Source organism: Rhinolophus hipposideros, assembly GCF_964194185.1.
Source record: "Rhinolophus hipposideros genome assembly, chromosome: 23".
NCBI classification, from domain to species: Eukaryota; Metazoa; Chordata; class Mammalia; order Chiroptera; family Rhinolophidae; genus Rhinolophus; species Rhinolophus hipposideros.
Window position 1 is genome coordinate 26236851 of NC_138069.1, and position 15991 is coordinate 26252841.

A 15991-nucleotide genomic window follows, 5' to 3' on the forward strand; every position below is an offset into this window, starting at 1 on the left:
TACAGGCAGGAGCGTCCTCTCCCTCCACTGGCTGGGCCGGAGTAGCCACAGCCCTTTTTGGGCTCAGCCTCTCAGCTGGCACATTCCCATCAAGCTGATATGGTCAGCATTTACTTTGCAAACTAAGCAGGGCGTTGCTCGGACCACAGGCTTCAGAAAATGAGGGGATTTCTAACCAACTGGTTCGATTGCCGTTTCTTTAAGAACCTCGCCCATGGCAGGTTCTTGAGCTATTATTACAGGAGTTGTGGCAGACATCCCCACTCACCATCTGCATCCTGGGAACCCAGAGAATAATTTCCTGGAGCATCAGGAACTCTCCCCAGATGGACTGTCTAGAGGGAGGGAAGAATAGCCCTTTACCCACCCAATGCGTGACCCACAGTAACACTTTTCAGGCCATCCTGGCCTTGGGTAGGCAGATCTTAATTTGTTTGCTGGCTTAAACAAATCAGTGCATCTTTTATAATTTGTAGCAGTTTTTGATTTACATATAAAGTTACCCTGCCTAGAGAGTAATCACAATATTTCCTCACATTTATATAGTTTTCCAGTTTACAAAAAGCTTTCATGTATACAGCATTCCATTTGACTCTCTCAGCATGCTGTGGGTAGCAGAGGGGCGCCAGCGACCAGTTCAGAGAGGTGGTGTGGCTGGGCCGAGTTGATCCGCTCACATGTGGCTGACCGGGCCAGGTCATTGGCCTCCTCAGTCGGGTGTTTGGGGCTCCTCGTGTGCAGGGAGCATGGGCTTTGCAACCCTCAGACCTGGTTTTATAACTTTTCTGAGACCCCATTTATCCACCTATAGTTTGAGGGTTCTCATGTCCACTCTGCAGATTTGCGGTGGAGACTACACGAGAACAAAGTCTGTGAAGTGTGTGACTCCTGTGACTGAATAAATGCTCATTCCCAGCCCCTCTGTCCAGTTTCCCCCACAAATCTGGACGTACACTAAGGTTTATCTTTGTGGTTGAACCGCATTTTTCATCCTTCTTTCCCACTCCATTCAGTTAGCAACATTGACTTTGCTCTTTGCCCGTAGGAAATGGGGAACAGGGGAGACCTTACCCCATGACTGACGCTGACAGAGTGGATCAGGCGTACCGAGAAAATGGATTCAACATCTACGTCAGCGATAAAATCTCCCTGAATCGCTCTCTCCCTGATATTCGGCACCCTAAGTAAGTGTAACATCGCTCATCTTCTGGGATGTAAGGATTTTGCTCTTAGCTCTTGTTGAGAATTAATTAAAGAAACAGGTACAAGAAGCGCTGCTGGAGGGGAGTCCCTCCTGTTACCGAAGGCCTTTGTGCGAAGGTTCCTGTGATCAGATGCTCCTAGGATGTACATGGTGAGGCAGAGGGCACTGATATGGCCCCAGAAGAGCCAGTCTCCTACCTCTGTTCGGCGGTGGAACATGGAACCTCTACGTTTCCTTTGAGCTCTGGCCCGCAGGGATGTTCAGGCCCCAGTTAGAAGACATTTTCAGTGGCAGTTCCAACCCTCACTCTCTCCACTTTCTACCTGTGACAAGCTTATTTCTTTTTTTATCTTTATTTCAGCTCTCCTGTGTATCTGTATATTTTATGTCTTTGTTAGAAGCTATCTCAAATCATTTGAGAGAGGACACAGTGTAACAATTATAAAGCTAACAGTGGCAGCTGACATTCTTTGAACAGGTAGCATGTGCCAGGCCCTTTCTTTGCATCTTCTCAGGTTCCTGTGAGATGAGGCCTGAAGGATGCCCATTTTATAGATGAGGAAACTGAGGGTTATAAGTGTCATAACTCCCACAAGGCCACAAGGCGACTAAGGAACTGAGCCAGGCCTTAGGCTCCAGTTCAGCCAAATGCTATATTCTGGACCTGAAGCCATCCTGCCTCCTGGACGTTTTCAGGAGGGTTTTTGTGATGGTCACGGTGGTTTCCTAGGAGAGCAGTTGTTCTTAAAGCTGATGTGCATTAGAATTAGCTGAGGGGCTATTGGAACACAGGACATTGAGCTTCACCCCCTTAATTCCTGATTCAATAGATCTGGATTAGGGCCTAAGAGCTTGCATTACGAACAGGCTCCCACATGGAGCTGGTGCAGCTTGTCTGGGGTCCACACTTTGGGGACCACTGCAAGTGGATTTCAAAATGGCTTCTACACGAAGGCAGTACTGAGTAGCACTGGAGGATGAAGTGTTTTATTCAGGGACTAAAAGCAGAGCCCAGGAAACGATAATGAGAGCTAACACTTCCCAGGTGCTTACTGTATGCCAGGCATTGTTGTAAGCCAGTGACTCTCCAAGTGTGGTTCCCAAACCAGTGACATCAGCATCTCTTAGGAGCGTGTTGGGCGTGTAGATCCTCAAGTTCCAGCCCAGGTCAAGCGCATGAAAGGCTCTGGGGAAGGGCCCTGCACTCGGTGTTTTAACAAGCCCTCCAGACGATTCTGGTCCACACTTACGTTTTAGAACTGCTGTTAACTCAGCCAAACTTTCCAAAAAACCCAGTGGGGTAAGTACCTTTATTATCACCATTTTACAGATGGGGAATGGAGGCACAGAAAGGTTAAATAATTTGCACCAGATGACATAGCTGGTAAGAGGTGGCACCAGAATTTGAATGCAGGGATTCGGCCTCTAGAATCCATTACTAATATCTGAGCTGTAAGGTCTTTTCACCTCTAAGAACTGAGTTGGTAGACTACAATAATCAAGAATTAATCGTGATGGCATTTTTGGCTACTCCCCAGATGCTTTCAGCCCCATTACATCTGTCAGTTCTTGCAACAGTGCTTTAAGCGGGGCGGACTATTCCCATCTCCACTTTGTGGAGGAGGACGCCACACGGCTGCAGGGTGCGCTGCGTGTCCGGGGCTGGGCCGTGTTCCTGATGATGGCTCGCAATGAGGGGAGGGAACGGGCCCTGGGTGTGCCTGCCTGTGGGGTTTGCAATTTGTTTCATGGTCTTCACTGTTGAGCCTGAGATTTTTTTTTCATCTAAGTCTGAGAATGTAGTTCAGATATTACTGATGTTTCTGGATTCAGAACTGCGACCTGACTCTGAGGGTCAGAAACTCAATTTATGTGTTTAGCCCCTCGCAGAGTTCAGAATTCTGCACTAATATCATCTTTCGTGGTCTAGGAAAGAAGTGCATCTGGGAGCTTTTTACTCTCACCTCAGCTGCTATTCTGCGGTATTGTGGGCTCTGACTGCGCCTGGGGTGGTTTAAAAAAAAAATGCAAAGGCCAGGATGCCACCCAAGCCACTGGAATCTCAATCTCTGGGGGTGCGGCCTGGGTCTTTGCATTTTCTAAAATCTTCCAAAGCGATTCTCACGTATGAGGAGGGCTGAGAACTGCTGGTATGAAATAAGGAATATTTTTATCATGAGAGAGAGAAGCTGGGTGGGTCACAGCTTTTATCCATCTATGTCTCTGTTCATTCACTAAATACAAATAATGGTCGTGTGTGTGCCAAGCCCTGTGCCCAACACCAGAGCACAGTGAGAAATGGGCCATGATGGCTTAAGGAGGGCATGACACTGCAGCGGAGAAGACCAGTAACAGTGGTAAAGCAGAGTGCTAGGAACCTCCCAGGACACTCACACTCCACAGCAGCCTTTGCAGGAAGACATTGCAGGTGGAGAACTGCTTGGGCAGAGACTTGCCCAGCCAAGACGATGCACATTCTTCAGCTTATGAATTACAAGGATGAGTCTTTCAGCTGGTTAGAAGAGGAGCCAGGATGGGGGTCTGGCCCCTTGGTCTCCCAGTGCAGTGCCCTTTCCTGACAGCCCAGAAAAAGAAAGAGCTTCTTAATCCAGGAGTTCCGCGGTCCATGAAGAGAATTCAGGAAGGTCTGTAAACTTGGATGAGAAAAACATGGCTTTTTAAAATTATTATTAACCTCTAACTGAAATTCGGTGTTCCCTCCAGTTAAGAATGTAGGCACCAAAGCCCCTGTGATGTAGTCACCAAAAGAAAGCATGTGCTTTCTCATCACTGTAGAGATATCTTGAAATGTTGTGGACCCTCATCACTGCTTTGAAATGAAGGTACTTGTTAGAACTACCACTAGATCACGTTGTTTAATGTGTTCATAAAGAAGCACATTCATTACTGTATTTTGATTTTTAAAAATTTTTTTCTAACGATATTTCAGTCCTAAATAGTTTACAATCCCATATATTTTGTTTTATGAAGTATAATCCTTGCTCTCAGAAGACTTGCAGAGGGCTCCATCGATCAGGTGAGGAACCCCTGTCCTGAATGGCCGTGGACTGAGTCTAAGCATGCCACAGGCTCCTCTGTGACCCCATCCGCCCAGCCAGCTTCCAAGTTTCAGTGAAAGATTGGGGCTAAATCCAGTGCTCCTGACACTCCCCTTTTTTAGAATCCCCAGTTGTGGAAGCTGACTTTTCAGAAATGAGTTGACAGATGTCTTGAAGAGCCTTTTTTTTTTTTTTTTTTTTTATCCCAGGGGGGAAACTTTCCTGCAGTTTGACAGCAGAAATGTGTGAATAAATTAGAGCCGTTGAGCCGCTCCTTCCCTCCGGTTTCTTTTAGCTTAAACAACTTCCCCAGCAGGAGCTGAGGTTTATGTTTGCCTTTTATTCCTTCGAACTGAATTTTGGCAACAGTATGTCAAGAAGAGGATTGAGGGGCTGTTTGTTTGTGCCAGCTGCATTTGCTTCCACCAAAAGCTGCACTGGGGAACGTGCAGCCACAGAGAACGGAAGCTAGGAACTTGGGCCTGACTTGCTGGGCGTGCATGTGGGAGGCAGCCAGCTGGCTCTGAGGAGGCCTGCCCTCTGCACTTCCTGCCACGGGACCAAAACAGACGCTGGCTGGTGGGCTGGCCCACTTTCCCTGCTACTCAGGGGGCCCTGCTGGGCTGTTTGACAGCTGCACATGGAGGCCCCACAGTACTGATGGCAGTGGAGCGGCAGCTGCTAAAGCGGCCTGGGTCTGAAGGTTCCTGTGCACGGCCCTTTGCTAGGTGATCGTTGTTCCCATGCAAAGATTGTCCATAGTGGCAAAGAAAGTGGTCTACCGTCCTGACCTGCCCTCTGCAGTCCATGGGTTTAGTTTCCAGTAATGAATGAACCTGAATGGAATCTTGGTTGCAATAAAGGGTCCAGGCTTACCTAGAATCCTGGTTACTGCTCCTTTTTGCTTTTATCTTTTTGTTAAACTAACACGGTGAATTTATGGTATGTGCTGAATTTCCTCAAAAGAACTTACAACCTCATATTATTAGAATAGGCTAGTACCCTATGAAGCACCTTTACTTCCCCAACAGTTTGCAAAAACAACAATGGAGGGAGTTACACTCTGTTACTTGAGAAGCATTTATTGAACATATACTTTGAAAAAAAAATGACAATTTGAAAGCACAGGACGTTAAAGCCAACCATATTTGTGGCAATAATAATAATATCTGTGCTTCAATATGAATGTACACATAGACATTAAAAATGCTATTTAGGACCCAAAATGGAGTAACAGGGACCAGATTTACTCCCCTGCCTGAAACAACTGGGGGAGAAAAAAAAAAAGACACTGGACAGCAGGAAGTGAAGGGCAGTAATCCCTAAGAGGTGGGAGACAAATGAGGCGAGCCCTCCAGTTGCCTGAGTTAATTGCCTTGAGAGAGTTTTCAGGCCATGGTGGGGGGAACACGGGGAAACCCAGGTTGAGCCCTGGGAACTCAGGACTTCCTGAGTTGAGTTGATGGAGCTGAGAGGCCAGGGAAAACAAAGAGCAAAAAGTTCACAGGACAAGATACTGAAGAAGAGAGAGCTGCATGGAGATTGAGCTACCGAGGTCTGTGGATGGTCCCCTTGAGTATTCAGATCACCGATGAGCTCCTTCCTATGAGAAAGCTACCTGAGGCTGGGAAAGAGATCATCCAAAAGGATTAGAGGGAACAGTGCCATGCTCTCACACAATGCCACGAACAGTGCCTCTTCCCACAACTCAGACTGGAAAACCTTGTGATTTGTATGTAGCTCATGGAAAATTGGGTAGAGGACTTGAAGAGTTTTGCCTCACTGAGGACTCATTAGCTCTAGACTGAACAGTGCTCCAGATCAGTCTAAAAAAGCATAAATTATGACACAAAAGGATCAGTCAAACTGTTTCTAAGTAACTTAACTGCATCCTAGGATAAACATCAAAAATACTTACAGAAATACAAAAATATTCAGCCCTAACAAAGCTAAAATCCAACCAATGATTATCAAGCATGTAAAGAAGTAGAGAAACATGGCTTATAATGAGAAAAATACTTAAAACCAACCTAGACTTGACACAGATGTAAGAATTAACAGAGGACACTAAAGTAGTTACTATAACTGTATTGTTTGTGTTTAAAAAGTTAGAGACATGAAAGGTATGCAAAGACCCAGCTGAACTTCTAGAAGTGAAACCAATAACGTCTAAGATGAAAAATACAGTGTGTGGGATTGATGGCAGATTAGATATTGCAAGGGGAAGAAAGATTAGTGAACCTGAAGATATAAGAAGAGAAACTATTCAAAATAAAATGCACACTCAACATCACTAATCATCAGAGAAATGCAAATAAAAACCACAATGAGATATCACCTCACCCCAGTCAGAATGGCTATCATCAACAAGACAAATAGTAACAAGTGTTGGAGAGGCTGTGGAGAAAAAGGAACCCTCATACACTGTTGGTGGGAATGCAGACTGGTGCAGCTGCTATGGAAGGCAGTGTGGAGGTTCCTCAAAAATTTACAAATAGAATTACCATATGACCCAGCAATCCTATTCCTAGGTATCTACCCAAAGAATCTGAAATCATTTATACATAAAGACACGTGTGCTCCAATGTTCATTGCAGCTTTGTTTACGGTGGCCAAGATATGGAAACAACCAAAATGTCCTTCGATAGATGAATGGATAAAGAAGTTGTGGTATATATACACAATGGAATACTATTCAGCGTTAAGGAAAGATGATATAGGAGCATTTGTTACAACATGGATGGATCTTGAGAATATAATGCAGCGAAATAAGTCAGACAGAAAAAGCAGAGAACCCTATGATTTCACTGATATGTGGTATATAAACCAAAAACAAGACAAACAAATGAGAAACAAGAACTCATAGACACAGACAATAGTTTAGTGGTTACCAGAGGGTAAGGGGGGTGGGGGGAGGGAGATGAGGGTAAGGGGGATCAAATATATGGTGATGGAAGGAGAACTGACTCTGGGTGGTGAACACACAATGGGATTTATTGATGATGTAATACGGAATTGTACACCTGAAATTATGTAATTTCATTAACAATTGTCACCCCAATAAATAAATTAAAAATAATAATAATAAATAAAATAAAATGCACAGAGAAAAAAGAATTTCAAAAAATAAAGAGTATTAAACTGTGTGACAACTTTAAGTCCTCGAATATTCATGTAACCAGAGTCCATGAAGGAGAGGAGGAAAATAATGGCCAAAAGTTTTCCAAATTGAATGACAACTATAAAACCACAGAGCCAAGAAGCTCAGTGAAACCCAGTCTCAAGAAACATGAATAAAACAACCAACACCAAGGCACATCATAATCAAATTACTAAAATCCAGTGATGAAGAGAAAACATTTTAAAGCAGCCAGAGAAATAAAACATTGTAGACAGAGAACCAAAGGTAAATTGTTTCACTGAAAACAATGTGGGGAAGAACACAGTGTAGCAACATCTTTAAAGTACTGAAAGTAAAAACCCACTCAACCTAGAACTCTGTACCCAATGAAAATATCTTTCAAACGTTGGGAAAGTTTTCCGACACACACAAAAAAAGCTGGAAGAGGGAATAAAGAGCAAAAAGTAGAAATTGAAAACAAGTACCAAAATGATGGAATTTAACCTAACCACATCAATAATCGTGTTAAATGTAAATGCTATTATCATTTCAGTTAAAAGGCAGAGATCCTCAGATTAGATAAGAAAGTAAGATCCAACTACGTGCTGCCTGCAAGAAACACACTTTAAATATAAAAATACAGATAAATTAAGAGGATAGAAAAATCTACCATGCTAACACTAGTCGAAAGAAAACTTGAATGGCTATACGAGTACATAGATAAAAGACTTCAGAACAAAAACTATTTCCAGGGATAAAGGTCATTACCTAATAATAAAGGGACTATTCATCAAGAAGATATAGCAACCCTAAATGTTTATGTACCAAATAAGAGAGCTTCAAAATACAGGAAGCAAAAACTCACAGAACTGCAAGGAGAAATAGACATAGCCACAATTACAAAATTTCAACATTTCCCTCAGTAATTCATAGAACGAGTAGACAGAAAATCAGCAAGGATAATAGTAGACTTGATAGCACTGTCAATGTGACTCAGTTGACAATTACAGAGCACCCATTAATGGCAGAATACAAGTATACATACATTCTTTTAACATACTCAGGGAACATTTACCCAGATAGGCCATATTCTGGGCCAGAAAACAAGTCTCCATAAATGTAAAAGGTTTCAAATGATACAAAATATATTCTCTGACCATAGTGGAATGAAATTTAGAAACCAGTAACAAAGCAGTCTGGTAAAATTTCTAACTGTTTGGAAGCTGTGTAACTCACTTATGAATAACAGATGGGTCAAAGAAGAAATCAAAAGAAAAATTAAAAAGTATTTTGAACTGAATGATAATGAAAACAGATTAATATCAGAATTTGTGGGATGTCACTAGAGCAGTACTTATGGGGAAATTTGTAGCATAAAAGGCCTACATTAGAAAAGAATGGCCTCAAATTAATGACATCAGTTTCTACTTTAAGAAACTAGAAAAAGAAGAGTAAATTAATAAATAAAGATTTTTTAAAAAGAAATAAAGAAGACTGAAAGAAGAAATAAGAACGATCAAAGCAGGGGTTAGTGAAATGGTTATTAGAAATCCAAGAGAGAAAACTCAATGAAACCAAGCTGGTTTATTTGAGATGGTCAATTAAAGTGATGAACTTCTAACTGGACTGATGAGAAAGAGATAAGATGCAAATTACCAATGTCAAGAAGAAGCGAGGTGACATAACTACAGAGGCTGTAACTATTAACAGAATAATAAAGGAATAATCTGAACAATTTTATGTCTATAAAGCCAATAACTTAGATGACATGACAAATTCCTTGAAAAACACAAAGTACCATAGATCACTCAAGAAGAAATGATTGATTTGAATAGCCATATATCTATTAGTAGTAAAGAAATTGATATTGTAGTTAAGAACCTTCCCACAAAGAAGACTCCTGGCCCAGACGGATTTCATTCTCCCACCCCATCCCCACAGTGCCGAGAGGTTTGTCACACCCTCTGCAGAACAGTGATAGGCTACAAAGACATACAAGCGAGGTCTGACAATTAAGTTTGTGAACTTTGTTGCAACAACGTTGCTAACCTTTTCTGATATCAGAGGGATTGTTCATTATGAATTGTACCAACTGGACAAACAGTTAACCTAATTTACTATTTGGAAAAGCCTGTGTGAAAAAGTTAGACGACCTGAACTTTTCACCAACAATTCATGATTCTTCCATCAGGACAATGCACCAGCTCACACAGCACTGTCTGTGAGGGAGTTTTTAGCCAGTAAACAAATAACTGTATTGGAACACCCTCCCTACTCACCTGATCTGGCCCCCAATGACTTCCTACTTTACCCGAAGATAAAGGAAATATTGAAAGGAAGACATTTTGATGACATTTGGACATCAAGGGTAGTACGACGACAGCTCTGATGGCCATTCCAGAAAGAGTTCCAAAATTGCTTTGAAGGGTGGACTAGGTGCTGACATCAGTGCATAGCTTCCCAAGGGGAGTACTTCAAAGGTGACCGTAGTGATATTCAGCAATGAGGTATGTAGGATGAGTTCGACCTCTTATTGTGTATGTATTAGCAGTTTATACCCTTTTATCATAATTTGTGTGGTGGCATAGAGTAAGCTCGCTTGACACTTTTATAATGGAGTCTTTTGGCATAAGATTGGCACCCCAGAGATGCCCAGATGTGAGGGTTGCAGACTCCCTGGTTTGACAGGTTGTTAGCAAGGCAGTTGTTTGGGGGAGCGGCAGAGGGGTAGAAAGAGGGGCTGGAGCCTGAATGATTTGTGAGCCAGGAAAAGAAAAATCAAATGGGCATGCGTCCCTACAATTTATGCTAGGTAAAAAGTACCTGACATGCATGTGAACTGATGTGTGGTTTGTGGTTCTTTAATCATTTCTGCAAACAGATGCATTTTCTAGGTCTTGTAGAAATGGATGATGTGCTGTTATAATAACGTTTCTCATTCATCAAGTACTTACAGTGATTGTGCTGAGTATTTTACCAGCCTGGTCTCACGTTGAGGTTTTGTGTAATGATACTTTTTACCCTTTATGTTTTGACACTATCTTCTCTTTTACAAAAACAGTATCACAGCTCTAGTGATCCCAACCTCTCTGAAATTGTATCTAATGGGGATCACTAGATCCATTTTACAGATTCACAAACTGAGCCTGGGAGAAGCTCAGTTCTTGGTTCTGGTTCACACAGCTGGTGGAAGGCAAAGAAGACTCCAAATCTGGTCCAAAGGTTTGTACTGCATCCTGCTACAGACTGAGACCCATTCTTCACAGAAAAGGAGAGAGACGTTTTTAAATTCTCATCATTTGTGTGTGAAGGTTGTTGGACCAGGCACGTGAGCAGTATTAGCTAGATAAATGGATACAACCAACAGACTATTCAGGTTGCATTTCCTTCACCATGCTGAAGGTAATATATGCCTGTCCAGGAGCAGATAAATAGCACTCAGTAAAATTGGTTACAGAGCTGAGTTTGATTGCTAAGTGGTATTGGCCTTGAAAGTGTTTTAAGGAGAAAGAGAAAAATGACTGGAAGATAAAGGCGATTATCAATTCTCTCCCTTCATTAAGATGGTATCAAGGACAGCAAGGTGATGAGACAAGCAGGAGCAGCTTAGTTTAGGAGCACTTTTACGTAGAATAGAACATAATTCCCCCCAATTGTAAGCCTCCCTCACGCTTTTTTTGATGGGAGAAATCAATGGTTCTCTTGCGACACACACCTCTCTCTCTCTCCCTCTCACTCTCTGTTGCTCTGGCTTTTGCTCTCGCTCTTTCTCTACTTCTATTCCTAAATCTGCCCAGGTAGTGAATGATATGAATGGTAACAGTTTAGCTTTCTATAGTTTTTCCTTTGCTTGTGCTTCATACATAGACATACGAAGGGGTTTGGGGTTTGGTTTTGCTTTACAAAAATGTGATTGTACTACATGTATTTGATTCTACAAGTGGCTTTGTTCATTTCCTAGATTGTGGTACCATTTCTAATAGCTGTGTAATGTTCCACAGGAATATAATCTGCTCAACCAGCCTTCCGTCGATAGGCAAACAGGTTGTTCCCAGGACTTTGCTTCTGGAAACAGTGGCAAAAACATCCTTGAACATGTCTCTTTACATTTTTGTTACTTCCGTTCTCCTCTTTCATGAATCATCAAGAATATTGATATTAAAGCCCATTTTTTTCCTAACGACATTTGCCTGGCAGCTGGCATCTAACTGGGATCTGAGGTGTAGTCCTCATGGTTATTTCATGCTGGTAATTCCGGGCACCTTGACCTTACACATCATATTCATTAACAGTTTCTCCTGCCTGCTGTCTTCCTGTGGCTTCCTGTGTTTAAAGTTGGAGTACTTGGAGTACATTGCCTGTTATATCTGTAGGAAGACCAGTTTTATTGTGTGGGACAGCTGCGTGAAGAAACTGTTGGATTTTATTGTGTTCTTTAAAATGTTTTTTTTTGTTGTTGTTTTTATAACTGTTTTAAAACTAAATATCTGAACAAAGGGGTTTCCAAAATGTGAGTTCAAAGGGGATGAAAGACAACACCAGCAAGATACTGTAACTACTGCTTGTGTCCGAAGTCCCTCGCGCAGGTTAGAGGGTGCGCAAATGGTAATGAAAGGGCAGTGCAGAGGTGCATGACTAACATTGCTGGACCCTTGTGGTTCTCTTACCTGTCTATTGAACTATTGAGAAGAGGGAAGAACAGGTGGGCGCTCAGCAAAACCTCTCCTGAATGGAAAAGGACCTTCAGAAAGCTGTCAGCCTTGGCACGTTTTGTCTCACTCGTTTTCCGGCTCCTCTGATTCCAGCCTGACTGTGTTAAAGAGAAAGCCCACCCCTGTCTTATCCCCCAGAGTCGGGTAGAGAAGGGCTGGGGAGCCGAGCCCCAGCGGAGGAGGGAAGGCATGTTGTGAGGGTGTGTCAGGGAGCGCCCCAATCTGTGTCTGGGGGCGGGGGCAGGGGCCGGGCGGGCAGGAGCCTTTCTCAGTGTACCTGCTGAGACCCAGTTTCTTCTTCTTGTTCCAAAGCCTGGAGCTATATATAACTTCCACTCAACTTCTGGGTGGCTCCAGAGCCCATTGGAAGAATTATAATTTATTACTGCTTATATTATTTGTCTGCCCCGCCCCCATTCGACTCTCCATCCTGTGTGACAAGGGCAAGGACTTGCTTTTCACCGTTGTAGTCCCAGGGCTCAGCATGATATTTGTCATACAGCAGGTGCTCCGTAAACATTTCTTGAATGCACGCATGACTGAAGGAGTGAGCAAATGAGGTTTTGAGCCCAGAGCTGGCTGAAGCCTGGAGTACCAAGTGGGGGATACATGTCTACGAGAGCAAAACTCTGACTTAGATTAAGCCCGATGGAAACCTCATGCTCTTTCCTGGGATGGCCAGCCCTGACTACAAGAGAATTGAAGTCAGGACATTCTCTGCTGTGGGTCCTCCACATTGACCCATCTCCAAGGATAGAGCTAACTACTTTTCCCACCACATGGCTGTTTTAAATGTACAGTCTCACCTAGTTCTCATGCTATTCTCATGGGTTGCCATGCCCATTTCACAGATAAATAAACTGAGGCTCAGCAAGGGTTGGAACCCTGCTCCAGGTCTCACAGCTGCAGAGTAGCAGTCAGGATTTGAACCCAGGTCCAAAGCACTCTTACTCCCTTAGTCCATACAATGTCGGGTTTGTTCAGTTTACTTGCATTTCACTTTGGTCTGTGGATGGTGTCCCATGCTAGGGAATTAAATATGTTTTATAGTTTCCTTCAAAATGATTGGGTTGTTCTGTTTCAAAGTGGACACAGAGAGAAGATTTTTGCAACACTATCCTCTGTTTTTTTACTTCTTCTTCTTTTTTTTTTTTTTTTATTCTGGTACTCCAGCATTAAGGCCAGAGGGCACATCTTAAGGGCCAGTATATTACATTTATCTTAGTGTCACAAAAGCTCAGAATCCTTTAGGGAATATTAAATTGGGGTTGCTCAGTGACAAATGAGCTCAGTTGTTTCCCAGTTCGCCCACTGCCTTCCCAACACCACCGCTGCCGTAGGCCATGTTCTCCTGGTCAGTGAATGAACAAAGTTCTCTTCCTGCAGCAGGAAAGAGAAGCTGTGCCCGTTCAGATCAGAGATAACTCCCGGAAAACAGTAGTCGCTGCCCCTATCTTTCCGAAGCCAGCATTAGGTCTAAAACAGAATCATTTGACTGAAAGGGCTTAGAGGTTACCCAGTTACATCAGTATGGGTTATTTTAGTTACAAGTGGTAGAAACCTAAGTGAAACTGACCTAAGAGAAGAAAATATATTGGCTCATGTACTGGAAAGGCCAGGAGCAGACCGTGACTTCAGCCATAGCTAGATCCAGGTCCCTAAAAAATGCCAGCAGGTGCCTCTCTCTCCAACTCTTGGCTCTGTTTTCTATTCTGTTAACTTCATTTCAAGACTGGGAACAGTCTACATGGTGGCCCCAGGCAGACCAGACTTACAGCCTCCCGTGTTCAATTTCAGCAGCTAAGAGCTTGCCTCTCTCCCAGTTGTCTCAGCAAATAATTACTTTGATTTACAGGTGCCCATCCCTTAACCAATCGCTGTGGCGGGGGAGATGCGATGCTCTGATTGGCTGAGCCAGGCTCCCTTGCCCACCGTTGAGGCAAGGCAAGGACCTCCCGGCCCAATGCTATAGAAATGAGGGGTGGGAGATTCCCCCAGAAAAATCGGGATGCTATTACCAAAAGAAGGAGAAGGAACACAGAGCAGGCACACAAGACTTGCCCATTGCCTCAGTCTGGCTCCCTTATTGACATAAGGGAACCCAAGGTCCAGCGAGAAGAAAGGATTGGATGAGTGCATAGCAGAGAGAAAACTAGAAGCCAGGACTCCGGACTCCTACTTACTATAGTCCCTTCAATTTTTGTTTTTGATCTATTCATTCTTCTTTTTGTTTGTACAATTAATAGCATTGCTACATTGTCTCTATGAAAATGTTAAATCCGTATAAAGGGCAGATGGGTTTAAATCCGGCTCCAGCCCTTACCAGCTGTTTGACTTCAGGCAGTTTATTTAACTTCTCTCTGCCTTGTTTCCTTCCTCTTTGTAATGAGAGCAATGATCATCCCTACCTCCTAAGAGCATTGTGACCATGAAATGACGTGATGCGTATAAAGTACTTAGAACATCGCCTGGCATAATGGAATCCTGAACAGATATTTTCTGCCATCATCATCGTCATTGTCCACTGTATTTTTTCAACTGCGTATCAGTATTCCATAGTTGGAATTTCTCCCATTTGTTTAATCCTTTCCTGTTGACAGTCACTCACCTTGTTTCTCCTCCTCACTAGTTCACAGTGTTTCAGGGAATACCACCGACCATGCCTCTTGGTTCTCATGCTGTGTGCTTCTAACTAACCTTCCCCTTCTCTGGGGAGGGTCCTCACCAGCCCTGTGAACCAGATGACAATGGAAGTGCCTTGTGCAGGGATAGAAAGCTTTTCACTTGGGTCTTAGTTGGAAGTTTTGAAATTCCATAGGTGCCTCTTCTTTCACGGTGCCCTCTGGGGCCAGAAATATCGAGCCACGAGGGCGTCGGGATTGCTGCTGTGTGCTGGAAGTTTCACGGTGTCACTGCTTGGACCCTCTGCAAGGGCGTCGCTCCGCCCGATCCTGCCCACAGAGGGGCTCTTGCAAGCATCTCAGGAGGCCGTGCTGCCTCTGGGAGCCCACAAAGATTAGGATGCTGTCATGCCAGTGTGCAAGTCAGTGTGTCAGTGTGTGCCATGGAGCAGAAACAGATACAGTGGTACCTCAGTTTTCGAACCTCTCCATTGACGAACATTTCAGTTTACAAATGCCGTAAATTTTATGAATCTCTGGTATCATTAGATAGTAAAATTCGTGCTAAATTTGCAGTTTTAGGCGTTGATTTTAAAGGTCTGGAATGGATGAATCCATTTTGCATTACTTTCTATGGGGAAACCGTGCCTCGGTTTTTGAACGTTTCAGAACTTGAACGGTCTTCTGGAATGGATTATGTTTGAAAACCGAGGTACCACTGTATGTGTTCAGAGAAGAGAGCAGAGGAAAACATACCCCAGTGTTGAACAGAGCTCAGCCCCCTCAGCGCTGGGAAGGATAGGCTGCTGCTGTCGTTCTCCGTTGTTCTTTCGCCTCTCTGTGTTTTCCAGACTTTTACACATAGCAGTTATCACTTTTATCATTAAGAAACACACACATATAATTGTTATTTTGAATAGATACCATCTAGATTTGAGTCCTGAACTCATGTCCTTGTCCTTCTGGGCTCTGTTTTCCTGATGTGGAAAACAGGGTGAGCAGTCCCTGGTTCATCTCCCTGCCAGAGGTTGATACAGATTAGAGGAGAGAGAAGGACGAGCTTTGTAAGCCATCGGGCACCATCGGGCACGATAAACTGTGGGGAGGCAAGGTTGTTTATTGTCTGGTCACAGCCAAACCCAGCCTCTTTCATTGGGAGCAGTGCCCTAGTTTCTCCTTCCTGGAGACCATTCTCTGCAGCTGCTTCCTGAAGGCATCAGCAAGGAGGCTCTTTGTATTCACCATTCACAAAAGACCTGGGTAAACGCCACCAT

The 15991-nt window shown here is 43.5% G+C and overlaps 1 protein-coding gene across 2 annotated transcripts in view; it reads left to right on the forward strand.

Moving 5' to 3' along the window:
• The window catches only part of GALNT10 (polypeptide N-acetylgalactosaminyltransferase 10), a 189362-nt gene that overhangs the window by 86637 nt on the left and 86734 nt on the right, over window positions 1-15991 (forward strand). For both annotated transcript variants that reach the window (XM_081035187.1, XM_081035188.1), the window contains exon 3: window positions 1046-1184. In XM_081035187.1, the coding sequence (XP_080891313.1) occupies window positions 1046-1184 (139 nt within the window). The remainder of the gene's footprint in view (window positions 1-1045; window positions 1185-15991) is intronic.